The sequence below is a fragment of the Polypterus senegalus genome, chromosome 15 (genome assembly GCF_016835505.1).
Source record: "Polypterus senegalus isolate Bchr_013 chromosome 15, ASM1683550v1, whole genome shotgun sequence".
Classification (NCBI taxonomy): domain Eukaryota; kingdom Metazoa; phylum Chordata; class Cladistia; order Polypteriformes; family Polypteridae; genus Polypterus; species Polypterus senegalus.
Window position 1 is genome coordinate 117,780,689 of NC_053168.1, and position 14,729 is coordinate 117,795,417.

Sequence of the window (14,729 nt, forward strand, 5' to 3'; positions counted from 1 at the left end):
ACTTGAGTTTCCCCTTAAGAGGTTGTAATATTTCATTTTCCGAATAATAATAAGCACCCATACCTCTTCTGCTGGCTTCATATGCACTGGACTTTGTATGGTAATATAAGTTGGCAAAAAAGTTTGGTTCACTCAAAACAGTCTGAAAAAAGGACTGCTTTATTTTTCTTCATATTCTAATCACAAACTTTAATGTGGACAAGTGAATCAGTACTAATAATTAAAGCAGTCAGCTACCCTAAAGAATGAAAATTTAAGGCTTAACCCCTTTCTCTAAGCTTCTTTCTCTGCTCCTTTCCTTTATTCCACTTCCCCATGGCCCATTCCTTTTTTTGCATGTTACTGATCAAAGTAACATTAGTTTCTTCAATGCCTTTTAAGACTGAAAAACAGATGTGGCATAGATTAACTTGAAAATTTCATACAGTTGATGAATCCCAGACATAAAAGCTAAAGATTCTGAATCAGTCCAAGGTCCTGAATCAACACTGAGATTTTCATTTTCTGCTGAATCTTGTTAAGCCCTGTGTCATTTTGAGACTATTTAAATTATATTTAAATCTTTAAAGTTTATATATATATATATATATATATATATATATATATATATATATATATATATATATATATATATATATATATATATATATATATATTAGTTTGTAGTAAAAAAGTTGAAGATCTTGATTCCCAAACTTTAGGCTCATCTTACCACAGTATTGCTTATGTTCAATTGTGCCTATAATATTAAGTAGCTTTTGCACAAAATAACTGCTGGGGACATCTATTTCTGTAGCTACCCGAGTTACCTTGCACATGGTAGCAAAAACGAAACTATAAGTTAATGCAAAGTAAATAAACTGGGCTAAAATCAAACACAACAATGTCCAGCAACATGCTCTTTGTGGTCTTTGAATTTAGAAATATATAACTCAACAGCAGCAAAAGAGAATAAGAGTTAAAACTGATGTCAAGTTATAGATTTTTCTCTGATTTTTATACTCTGACAAGTTTTCTCAATTTTGTCAATTAACATTCATGTGCACATGGGGATACGAGTGCAAAGCATGCAAAAGGTGAGATTAATCAAAGATAAAAGCTGAGTGAAAACAATGTAAATGTATGCATACCTCTGCTACAACTTACATAAGCATGACATTTACTGAAAGCAAAGCTTGTGGAGCTATGGTCTGGCAATCTTGTAGAGATCCCACTAAAAAGGGGCTATGGTGTCCAAACCATTCAAACAGGTCACATTAATCAGAAACAAAGAAGAGTTATAAAGTATAAATATTAAAATACCAAACAATGTGCATCTGTCTCTCCCCCTAATTCACTGGTGAAGAGCCCTGCCTTCAATTCAAAAGAAGTCTTATGGGAATCTATTTTCTGTTTACGATGTATGCTGATTTTTCCAGAAGTAACTATTATCATTTTTTTAGCAAAATATGCATGTGTTTTGCTTGTTTTGAGCATAAAACTGGATAATAGACATGTAGGTTATGTGACATGAGAAACATGAGAATTCATTTCTTTTTTTGTATGGATGTTTTTTTCTACATTGTTTGTTGTTGTACAGCATTAGTCACCATTTGATTCCATTATATCATAAACTCTTGTTCTGTATAAAAACATAAGACAAATTTTTTTTCTTGGCCATCACTAGAAACTACACAGAGCAGGGAACATATACAAATGTATAATTTTTGAGCAGAGCATTCCTTTAAGCCATAAGTTTATGCTCATCCTATCACTTGATGGAGAGTCTGTGTATTTTTGAGAACTTAAGATACTTTTGAACATTTAAAGCTTGAACCCCATTTTGGACCTGTGCAAGCTTTGAACCCTACCTTTTGAGTTTGAGGTCAACATTGGCTCCAACTTTCCTTAAAAGCAGGCAAAAGTAATGAAATTTTTCATTTAAGACAGTAATATATACATTTCTGCATCAGAAAAAAATGTTTGTTTATGTAAATAAGAATAGACCCCAGCCCGAACTCTCACGAAAAAAGTATTCAGAAGCTGATGACCTTCAACAAGGATGCTGGATTCATTTAGGTATTGTCTTCTTTAAACCATATAAAGCCTTTAGTTGGCTCTCAATACTAAACTATATTCGACATCCTTTTTTAATTAGCTTTTCTTCAATGATTCCTATTTATTTAGTAACATCCTTAATTGAGAAAAAAAATTAAATTGACTGTGGCCATTCTTCTGCTTATCTAAAAGAATTCATCATAGCGAATCCCAAGGTTATGTGAAAATGAAACATCATTTAAGAGTGTGCGTTGAACACCCTAAGATCTCACATTATGGTACAGAACAGCGACTTTGAAGCTGGATGAAAATGACAACAATAAATTAAAAAATTAAAAATAAATCTAATAACATAAGAAAATATTCTTTCAGGTGTGTAATCTAAGTGCTGGACTGCATTATTAAGGTCTACATTACTATCTGAAATGGGATATTTTTTAAAAACAATAGAATTTTGGACGATTCCTATTTTTACAAACTTGTATTACTGAATCTAAACCAGTAATTTAGTTAGTTAGTTATTTTTAATATTATCCCATGGCACCATTAACTTTTTTTCCTATGGGCAGTGCCATTTTGAGACTTTAGGAGTGACAGTTGCTAAGATATTGTTAAAGATGACATCAGGTATCACAGATGGCTGACATTATGTATCAAGTGGCATTAAGGCAAGACCCTTAGACTTCCAAGTAGTCTAAGCTTGAATTAAACTAAAAGACTCAAGAGTTTTATTTACTTGTTTACATAAAATGCTCTTTTTGTTTGTGTAATCATTTCTGTCTCTGACTACTATTTACATCTCTCATTCTGAATGTTTTCTCTTCAACTTTCACTATGATTTTTTTGTTTGTTTATTAGATTCTTGCTCATCTGGTTATGACTAGCTTAGTTTCCCCGATTTTGCTCTTTCTCTCCTGATTACAATACTAGAAACAACTGCTGCCAATTGCAGTAAGTACAATATCATTGCTCAATATTTTCCTATTACATTTGTTAGAGGGATGAGAAATATACTATTAGTGACTTCACAATTAGAAAATCACAGAAATGACACAAGCTGTAACATGTGTTATTGTGTCTGAAAACAGCCAAACAACAAACTACTAGGCAGATAAAGAGTCAATACTACCACACACATTTTACTAATTTATTGAGAGGCCTCACATGGACATTATAAGAAGCACTATAAAAATTTAAAATTGTCTAACTGGAAGATGCTTTGATAAAGCTTATAAAGCTATATAAACCAATGGACCATTTGACACCTTATTCTTTGCAGAGGAACAGGAGGTTGTTTCACCTGTTAAACAAGCTGCTTGAAATTACAGAAAGCAATGTATTCTGATCAATCACGCTATCTGGAATGTTACAACATTTTTCATTCATACCATTACTAGCCTATTTAATCCAGTTGTGGGTCACAAGGACCAATGTTGATCCCAGCAATCCAAGCAACCTCAGGCATACATCAGAAACTAACCTTGGATAGCATGTCATCCTATCATAGAGAAAACTGACAGACAAAGCAACATTGGTACAAAGGTCTTTGTGATGAGGGAGAAAAATATACAGAGACATGGAGACTATGTTGATTTCACCGTTCAGGGGCAACTGGGCGAAATGACAACTCGGCGACAACCTTTACCAGTTAGGTAATAGGTGCAAAGAGATTTTTTAATGATATTTAATTGACAACATAGGTCGCCGGAAAATCCACAGAATCACTTGCTTCACGAGAGTCCCAATACGTTGAGAGTAAAGATATTCCTTAAGCCGTACTCGCAGGTCACCTTTTGTATTCTAAATAACCTTATTATATGATTACAATCAATACAATTTATATAAAGGATTAGCAATTTCGGTTGCAGAAGATAATGTAAGATAGAGTTTGTTCCATCTGCAGAATAAAGTTCATTTGTCAATTATATACATTTATTTTCAACATTTTAAATCACGTTGTCATTTAAATGTAATTAAAGAATCTCTTTGAACCTAACTATTACCTAACTGGTAAAGGATGTCGCTGAGTTCTATTTTGCCAAGCTGTTTCTTCGCCGGATTGTCTTTCGCCAACTTGTCTTTTTGCCCATTTTCCACCGAACCTGATTTCACACCTACATCCACTGGAATCGGAACAAGAACCCAGGCAAAAGCACAAATGACAGTGCTACAAAGTAGCCTGGCATCATAATTTTAAGTAGGATCATTTTGAGTACTGCTACCCAGAAATGTGGAGCTATAAAGAATCGTCACAAGATTTATTTTACTGTATAGAATTCTTTTTATAGTGTACACCACTATAACCCAAAAAAATTGTACATAATGTTGGGCAAAGGCAGAACTACAGTACATGAAACATACACGAAAACAAAGTTTTTAAGATGCTTTAGATTTAGTTCCAGATTTCACAAACCTAATTCACGGATCATGGAGCAAGAAAACAACAATAAAAGAAGAATATCAGGACTGTTTGTTCTATTTTTTCATTCTGTTAAACACTGCATCCTGTATTACAAAGCAGACTCAACTCAAGTTTAAAAATATTAAGCCCAAGAAACATTAATACTTTCTATATTACCTTAGGTAAAACCTTTCTGAGTTCACAAAAACACAGGCTGTCATTTGAAATAAAACATAAACCAGACAAACCAAACAGGAGACCAAGGGAGTAAAGCAAAGAATTTCTTTTAGAAAGGAAATCATGTTGTAAATAAGCTAACATTCTACTTTTGATCAAGAGGAAATTGGGACAGTCTGGGCTTCTGCCATTCACTTACATACACAAACATGCCGACACTGCAGACATGCGCACAGAGCCCATACACTGTATTGTTGCTTAAAACTTAAAAGCACTGACCTGAAGTTCAAAATAAAGAAAAATCAGCTGCCTGAAAAGTGTGAGGATGCAGAGTGTTGCACACACTGAAAGGAAAACTAAAAATATACAAACAGATTGCTTTGAAAATGTGAACCCACTACCAGTGATCCAAAGCACAAGGATTGACTTAAATTATTTCGATAAACAAAGGATTTTCAATCTTTTAGGCAAGCAGTGTGGAGCATTTGTTTAAGACTGCACTTCAATCCCTGAGGCTGTGGGTTCAAATGCTACTACTGACACTGTGTAAACATGAGTAAGTCACTTCACATGCCTGTATTTCAATTTGAAAAACTAAAAATTTGTATAACCATTTGCATCTATCAAAGGCTGTAAGTCGTTTTAGATAAAGAACAAAAAATAATCTGTTGCGCTACAAAAGCTATCAAAAGTACTGAAATATCGCCAAGTATTGATTTTAACATGTTAAATTTACATCAATACTCATTTTTCATGATATCAAATTAATAGCGTACTTTATGAATGCACTTCTGGTTCACTCTAACCCTTGACAGTTGAGCCTCGTATTCTATCAGTTGGCACAGATAGAGTAGTACCCCCAATTTCTACCAACTCACAAGTATTAGCAACATCAGTGCCCTCGGAGCCTTCAAAAGCACACTTAATTGACAACGTGAGTAGCTGGAGAAGTGTCTTGAAATACTCTGGCATTGTGGCAAATGAGGACAGAAAACAACTAGATACATGCAAGCCTGTATGCAAGATTTGATACCACAAAATACCAGCTAAAGGGGCTAACAGAACCAGTCAGACAAACACTTGAAAGACTGACATGCAAATTAATACAAAGAATTTCAAGAGGTATCTTATTTCTAAATTATAGAAAAATTAAGAAGTATAAACCTTTAAACTGCTGCATTTGAAGTAGAGATGTGACAACCTTTCTACTTTCTATAGGTTAAAATGTTATTTGTAGTCAAACATTTAACGCATCAAGACAGAGGTCTGCATTTTTTTTTCTGTGCTGTTGATTTAGCACTTGAGTTCCATTGATTACCTTGATTTTTAACCTTTCGATGTGAAGTGTGCTTCCGCAGCACTTTGTTTAATTTAACTCAGACCAATTTTAAAATTATTTTTCATCACTTTTACTATAAAATGTAAGGTGCTGTAACTTTTCAGTGATCAAGTACAGAAACAGTGGCAAGACTCCTCCGTGTGCTCGTATAGTTCCAGCTGTGCTTCAGAGCGTGTATTTAGTATATCAAGGCATCATTTGTAGCCCAACAAAAATACAATTCACAGAAAAGCACGCTGAAATTCTAGTCTTAGCTTGCAAAAATTTGGAAGTTATAAAGACATCTCAGTTATTTTACACAAAAATGCAACATGCACTCTTCGTACTTATGCAAAGTCTTCAAGTGTGTTAGTGGTCTATTTTGTGTTTTACTTTTAGGAACAATTGCTTACAAAAGAACATATTAGTGTTTTTGTCACTTGATTGTTTGCTTAATATTTGTTTTAATATTTGAATATATACTGTTTACAAAATACTGTAATACTTATTCAATTAACACTTAAAAACATTTGTAACATTTCATTGTACTACTTAGGTAACAGTATTTGTTTTCATCAATGTAAAAAAAACTATTGACAGGATTTAAAATTCTTCTTTACTTTTTAATATTTACAGGACTTTACTCTTAACTTTTACAGAAGATTTTAAGTATTTGCATTTAAAGACTAAAAATTCTATAATTTGTTTCCATCAATATAAAGATTTTGACATGTCATTTTATTTAAATACATTTTTAATGGGTTACATTATATGCCGTATTTGTATACTAAATTGTTATGGAATTTCAGTATTTTTCATAATATTGCATCGAAGTTTGAAAGTTTGGTATTGTGCCAACCTGAAGTTGTACTATATAGCTCAACTTTTTCTCAGTATTGTTTCCTAACATGTGAGGACATCTAATTTTGACATTAAAACTAAAGGAGAGCAACTAATAATACAAAGAAAACCAATAAAATAATTACAGGGAGCTATAAAAATATGAGGACTCTGTAAAGAACCACCGATGAGTAAATGTCTAATAGCCACCAGCAACCTTAGAAGCCACAGAGTTTAAAATCTCTCAATTACTAATTTGAAAGTTTTGTCACGCACTATTTTGTGTAAAATGTCTGACTGCCACTTTAATACTCATCGGGGACCTGCTGTGGAAGCCTAAATGAGTCATTTCATCAGGCACTGCTCGAATGCTAGAAATAAAGAAACAATTTTACAAAACATGTACAATTTGTAAGTAACTATAAACCAAATGTTACTGAATGATAAAGTTAATGTTTGATAGGCTGTGTTAATGGAATACCTGTAATGTGTGTGGTGCTCACCAGACAAATTAAAAACTACAGTAATTCCAATGGACCTTTATTAAAATGGTTTGGAGGGGAAATCTTTGTTGAGTCATAAGCCAACTAGCAAATCTTCAGAGGACTAAAAACAGAAAAAAATGCTCAGAGATAGTCAAGCCTCCGGCTTGCAAGGAGCTTTAGATTAAGTGTTCCAAGAGCTAGATCTCCATGGAAAAAAAAAAAGATCTGTGAGATTTTAAAGAAAACAATACCACAAGAAAGCTATGAATGAAAGCATGCAGGACATTTCCTAGGTTACATTCACATGTTTGGAAAAAGCAGAAAAACGATTTCAGCTGTGTAAATTGACAATGGCCTTGCGCGGCTGACGGAGAGAGCAAGAGCCGAGCTTTCTGTCATAACTCATATTACCGGCTCACTTGGGACAAACAGCGTTATGAAGTGATATTTTTTTATTGTGATCACATGCAAAAGTGTTAATTGGTTCCAAATGAAGGCTTATTAAGTATGCTGTTTGATTTTTTTTTCTTACCTTTAAAACACTGCTCTGTTTCCAGACATCATAATATGATATGCAATACAGGTATGAAGTGAATGAGGGTGAAAAATCTATTAAAAGCAGGTGCTTTCATACAGGTGTGGTTACTGAAGAAATCCAAATGCCTAGCACGCACAGAGCAGTGTAAAGTGTACAAGAATTGGCCAGGCCTTGCTGCATATAGTTCTAAATATCATGCCTATAAGAAAAAATGCATACATGCTGTGGCTTACTTTTAAACTAAGAGAGCAACTTCTAGAGAATCCATCTTTGTGGCTTCCATTATTCCTAAGATACAAAGAAAAATATTTTTTTTCCTAGTAACTAAGGCTTTGGGGATCTCCTTATTTGGTCCTGTGAGCTTCAATCACTATATAAGAAACAAAACCTAATCTAAAATAAATCTGTAAACCACTGCAAGTGCCTGTTCAATAAAATATGCAATCAGTATAAACAGCTATATCTCATATAGTTCTATTAGTAGTGTTTTAATTGGATTATGCATTGTGATGCATTCAGCTCTCTGGTAATGACAGCAAGCCTTGTTACATCACAGTAAACCATAACCTCATCACTAATGACTCTAAAATGCTTACTCCTCCAGTACTCAAGTAAACATAAGGTAGCAGACTTTTTGTATTTCACGTTGCAATTCTCTTTTTGCTACTTTTTAGCACCCTAACACTACAAAACAATAGCCACCTCAGCTCCTCAATAAAATTACAAATTTGAGGGTGCACAGAAGAAAAAAAAATAGCTAAGAGTTAGGCTTTTATATCCTTGTTTTACTTCAACTTTTGCATTTGTTTCCTCTCACTAATTTTACGCTGATTGAATACAGACAACTCCTACTGTTTTAACCCTAAAAAAGGTCTTCATTATCTGACTTTAAAAATTAATGATTTGTAGTCCTCTGGACCAGACATTTTTGATCTTGGCCACAACAGAAATTATTTAATTTTCTAACATTTCCTTTAAGTCTTTTCTTACTAATACAGGAAAACACATTAATTTCTTCTATCTAATATCACAGCTATAGTGTCACAGAATCAACACATATACTATAATATATAATATGTGATTACACAACCTCTTATGGCCCTGATGTTGTGCACAATGATTCCTTATAAATTATCTTTTAGCTCAATCATTAGACAAGAGACAGGTATTTTCAACGGCAAATTCTACTTTGGCATGTACATGGAGGGCGATGTGTGTGGAATGGAGGGGTAACCGCTGTAAAACATGACTGTGAGGTTTAGGGTAGCTGGTGGGGATATGAGAGGTGATTAAGGGGCAAGTATAAGAGAGAAGGTGTGGTAGAGAAGAGGGTGGTATGAGACAAGAATTAAGGAATGCATATTTTAGGGCATGGATCTACAAAGTTGGTTGTGGAGGGCCACAGGAGCTGCAGGCTTTTGCTCCTCCTGCACTTGCTTAATTAGAAAACAATTTTTGCGAACAACAGAGCTTATTCAATTTTACAGTTTTTCTGTGTTTTATCCTGTCATGTCAGGACATTCTTATATCATACATTTTTTTCTTTCCAAAGATATCATTCAAATGATAAGTAGTCTTAAGAGGATTAGCAATTCTCAGTCCTTAATTTTCTTCCAAATATTTAGTTCACTATGAATACACATCAGCTTAAACAAAAACAATTTAAATGAACCTGCTTGTTCCTTTGTCATTTGCATCTTATTGCAAATAAGTAATTTAAAACAGTAAATGCAGATGTTTAAGACAATAATAAGCAGTTAAGTATGGAGAATCCTAACAAATGAGTTGGAACAAAAACCTGAAGCCACTACAGCCAACCATAACCAACTTTGCAAACCCTAGATTATGGAAACAAAGTCTGAGAGAAGTGTAAAAAGGAAGTAGTTGGTGTAGACAGAGTTATGTGTATAATCAATTATAAAATGGTGATGTGGAGAATAAGCATGATGAAGAAAGAAAAGGTGTGGTGGCTGGCAGTGATGGGTGAGAGGATTGGTGGTTAATGTGACTGAAAGACATTGGGAAGTCTAGATGGTAATATGGATGGCTAAGGGAAAATTTATATCAAAGGAAGGATATTAACATAATGGGAAGTAATTATGGGAAAATTATCCTTTTATCACCTCAACAGGTGCCAAACAAGTTTGTTTCATTGCTTTGACCCTTTTTGTCACTTACCACCATGCTCTCCTTGTGGTCGCTGACATCAAATAATGAGGTCCACAAGAGTCTAGGGCTATATGTCAGATCCTGTACCAAAAGATGCCCCTGGCAAGGTATATGAGTCCCTAGAAATAACTACCGTCTGGAGGCACTTTGGAATTTGATCACCAGCTTCCATTCTTAAGCAGCAAACTGACCAAAAATGCAACACAAAAGTGTCTCAACCACATATGAGCTGTACCTGGAAAACTTAACAAAACCACACTGTTAGAGTATGGTGGAACAATATCTTCAAGAAGGAAAGTTCATTATTTTTAAGGCTGCATTAAACCATTCTCCTTTATAATAGTAAAACTTAAACTATCTATCATTCTCACCTAAAACATAAGATTCCATAACCGATACTTTCAGACAACATTCTGCATCAGCTATGTGGGATGTGGCACCAATTCCACAATCCTCACTCAGGTAAAGATGACCACCACTGAAGTCATGATCATGCAGAACAAATGCCACAGGGAAGGTCTAACACATTAAAATGACACAATCCCCTCTTCCCACACAAGTCATCCCATCCTAGCTCAGTAAAGGTCAAAGAACCAGCAGTATATGGGAACATACTTAGGGCAAATGATACAATCAATAAATAAACAATGTATATTGTGTAGAAACTGCAAAATACTCTTAATGAATATCAGCATTTAGTTTAGGGTGTCAGGAGAAGGCTCTGAATTGCCAAATAGCAGCGGGAAGGAAGATTTCCAGAGGTGCTTCATAGTATACCATGGTGGAATGTGCCTGTGGCTAAAGGTGCTCCAAGACTGCATCTCCTGGAGGGAATGGGATCGGGTGTTCTAGCATACGGCCGGGGTCCTTGCCCAGCCGGGACGCCTCCATGCTGAGAGGACCAGGGGAGCAAGCATGGCCAGTACGTTACCTCCCCCAGGACACTAGATGGCAACCCCCCTGGGTTGCAGCTTGCCTCGGACTTCCGCAGGGCTTCATGGGAGTTGGAGTTTGGTGCAGCCCTTTTGGGATCCGCAGGTACCGCCAGGGGGTGCTGCAGCTTGGAGTTGCTGAGCCCTTATGAGCAGTCCTTCCGCCACACCAGCAGGGTGTATTATAAAAGGAGACAGCAGTCAATACTCCGGAGGCCAAAGACAGGAGGAGGGGTGGAGGAAGAATAAGAGACAAAAGTATTGTGTGGAGTTGTGCTTGTGGGCACTGCGTTGTGCCTGAGGGAACGGGGAAGGCGTTGCCCGCAGGTAAAAAAATAGAAATTAAACATTTATTTATTTTATCAGTGTGTCTCCCGTGTCGGGTTGGCACTCATATAGCACTTTTCAGTCATAGTGTTCAGCAGAAAACAGGATATAAGTGATTAAGAAGAGTGTAAACATGATGACAGTATCAGGATGCTGAGTAGTGGTGGTGGTGGTTTTGCTGCATCTGAGTCCACAGTAATAGTGGGTGGGTTTGGGAATATTACAGGCAGAGTCAGCAGTTAGGAAATATTCTTACACATGCAATGTGTGCTAAAGGACCAAGCTGAAATAAAAACACTGTGCTTTAAGCATATGGTCTCTTTTAGCCTTCTCCATGGAATATCATACATTATATTAAATGTAGACCTTATTCCTTCATTAAAGAGGTATTATAAATGGGTGAAAAGAGGTGTCTTCCAATTCATCAGTGCATGTGTCTGCTATGAAGAGGTTCATACTTTGCTTTAATTTTGTGCTAGACACATGTTTGCCAGTATTGCTACCCATTTACAACTGCTCAGAGCTGAGACAAAATCCAGATCCTTAGCACTCAAAGAAAATGAGCTCATGATGAACATTTCATCAAAAGTGCACATTTTTCTCAGAGCTTTGATCCCTGTGGCACTACAATGTGTATCAACTGTCTTGTATTTCAGCTGGCTGCTTCCATTTTATTTATAAAATTCCGCAACTCCTGGGGAGCTAAACCACAGTGCAAAGATATAGTACCACTGGATAAGTTAAAAAAAAGGACTAACCTCATCTGATTTAAATTTCCTTTGAACAAAAGACAGTTTGGTTAAAGAAAGCACTCTACAAGAAGCAATAACTTCATGTCTACTTTTATGAAGTGTGACTTGCTTCTAAAGCTATACAGATTTTGAGTGACACATTTAAACAAATTGCTGGCACAATTTTGAGTTCAATGCTCTCTAAAAATAGCCTGGTGCAATCCTCAATTCCCATGCATTAAGAAAAAAGAATTCATGCTGACTTACTAAGACACCCCTTCCAACCCCTCTAAAAGATGAAGATAAACACCGCATTTTCTTACTGATAGATGTCTTTTCTCAGTGCTGTCCTGGTTAGAGGGTTGTCCGCTTGAGGTGCCATGCTTAAAGAGCCCAGCTTCAGGACAAGGGTGTCTTCTTTTTTCAGGAATCCTACAGCTATAATCAGAGACAAACCGTTATGTGGAGCAAACTGCACAGCATGAACGTGCAACTTTTTCATAAGCAGAAATTCATTAAAACGTTTTCATTCTGGTTATCTTGTTTGATTTTCTATAAAGTAGTTTGTGGTGGTATTATCAGTGAAAGGTGTTATATAGAATAAGAGTACACGAGAACCTGACCCTTTTAATAACAGAATATCTGATGCAACAGCTGCCACTCTAGGCTTGGGCTAGATCTACTGTACTGTTCCAAAGATCTGCATTCTCAGAAGAATTCTTTTTGGGCTGAAACTGGAAAAACACAACAGTAACAACAGACCAGGATTATGTGTAGGCAATGTAAATGTAAAGCACATGGTCATTTGACTAATTAATTTTCAACAACTGTAAAAAAATTATGAAGACAGCTGCAGGGTGCCTTTGTAGTGCATTGAGCTGGTGTTCATTATACAATGATGTTATATAGGCTAGCTTTAAGTTGGTAGGGAGAAAAGTCCCCTGATGGTTAAGGCAATGTCCCGTAAACCACAGGACAAGCAATTTAATCCAATTTATATGAATCAGTTAGAAGAAATACAAAAACAACTGTGCTGCATACTTGTGATGTGTAAGTTGCCCTGGATATCAAACAAAATGTGAGAAAAAACATCCACTGTATTTGCTAAAAATAAGGTAAGGCTGATTTCACACAACACATGGCCACCTTCAGCTTCCACAAAGTCATAATGATGAGTATAGCACTCAGACATTTTCAAGAGATGCCTATAAGCTTACCCTGAACAGAAAAGCAAAACTCACAGACTTCCATTACGAGTACAGAGGACTCCCGCATCCTACCCACAAGGTGTTTGAAGTAATGCCCAACAGAAATTGGCCATGCATGTGAACAGGAGGTCTAAGAGTTCCAAGAATGTACTGTTCTCCTTGCTTTTAATTTGCCTTTATCTTTGCAAGCAAGGAGTAAATGTTGCCAGAATTAGGATTTACTACACCATCCCGGAAATGAAGTTCAGTGAGCTCAGATTATGAAAAAGATCTCTGCTGCTAGTAAAATGAGTCTTGTGAATATTTGGGGTTTGGGTAATAAATAGTTTTTGGTCATTTTTAAATAGGATTCTTTTCTAATTATATTTATTTCTGTAGAATTTTCATTTAATTCAGTTCCCTCCAGTTTTACTTCTACTGTATGGATCATGTGAATCATCAAGGAGTTCAGAGTGATCTCATACCACTGAGTTTTAAGATTTGGGTATTGATGAGCTTTAATTGTATGTTGTTTTACTGTAATGGACTGGCATAACAACAAAGTCCACTCCAACACAGCATTTGTGTATGGAATGGAAGTTTCAGTTGATTATTATTAAGTAATTTGATTATAATTGTCATGTTGACAGGCTGCTTCTTCAATCTTTCCAAATCATCCTCTATTCTGTGAGTCCTACCAATTCTGTGGCTATGTGGCCAGTTAACCAAGGTCAGCAAAACTTTATGTTGCATAGTATATAAAAGTTAAATAAGTGTCACATAAACAGAAATTCCAATACACTTGCAGAACAAGCAGCTACAACAAGTCAGAGTTCTGTTAGCAATGAGAAGATCTTCACACACCCTTTTCACTGACCTGTTTCATGTTGTGCCTCTTCCACATTGGGCAGAAAGATGCGGATCACACTGGTATTGATGTAAATGAGGGGAAGGCTGCGTGATGTCAAGGTGTGATTCCTCATAGGTTGTCCGGCAGACTTGCCTTTGTCTTTACCCCTCTTTGGTAACTCGACCTGAAGAATGTTGACAACAGTGGCCAGAAGTGGGCAGGAGAGGACCACATCAAAGGGCTGAGTAGTGAGTAGAATCTCATGCAGGAACTGAGGGGAGGAGTCTAGCAGACCTTCAGAGAGTCTTTGCAGACTTCGAGAGCTCTTCTCATGCTTAGATGTCAGCTTGTGTCTCACATTTTTTGTCACCGCTTTGGTGTATGTGACTGAAAGGAATCCGTGTTGTTGGGGAGACACTTCTAAAACTTTGGCAGCAGTCTGCTTTTGGAAATAAATATCATTTAAAAGGTGAAGGTTTTATAGTAACATTGGCAACCACAAGCAAACAAAATACAAGCTGTTAGCATAGCAGAAGTGCCAATCAGCAAACAGCAAAAAGCAGCATCGTCTCATTTCCTTTTTTTTATTTCAAATTGATTCAAATGTATAAAAATTTAGACCTGAAACTTTGGTTTGCATTAAATCCACAGTAAAAAAATACTGATTTATACATGTCTTATTTTTAATACTCAATATATTTAAAATGACATTGAATAAACAGACAAACAGATATTTC

General features: G+C 35.8%; 1 protein-coding gene across 1 annotated transcript in view; it reads right to left on the reverse strand.

Moving 5' to 3' along the window:
* LOC120516042 (vacuolar protein sorting-associated protein 13B-like) overlaps positions 1–14,729 on the reverse strand; it is a 614,714-nt gene that overhangs the window by 116,298 nt on the left and 483,687 nt on the right. Inside the window, exons 29-30 of the mRNA XM_039737477.1 lie at positions 14,020–14,434; positions 12,279–12,393 (exon numbers count right to left, since the gene is read on the reverse strand). Of these exons, the coding sequence (XP_039593411.1) occupies positions 12,279–12,393; positions 14,020–14,434 (530 nt within the window). The remainder of the gene's footprint in view (positions 1–12,278; positions 12,394–14,019; positions 14,435–14,729) is intronic.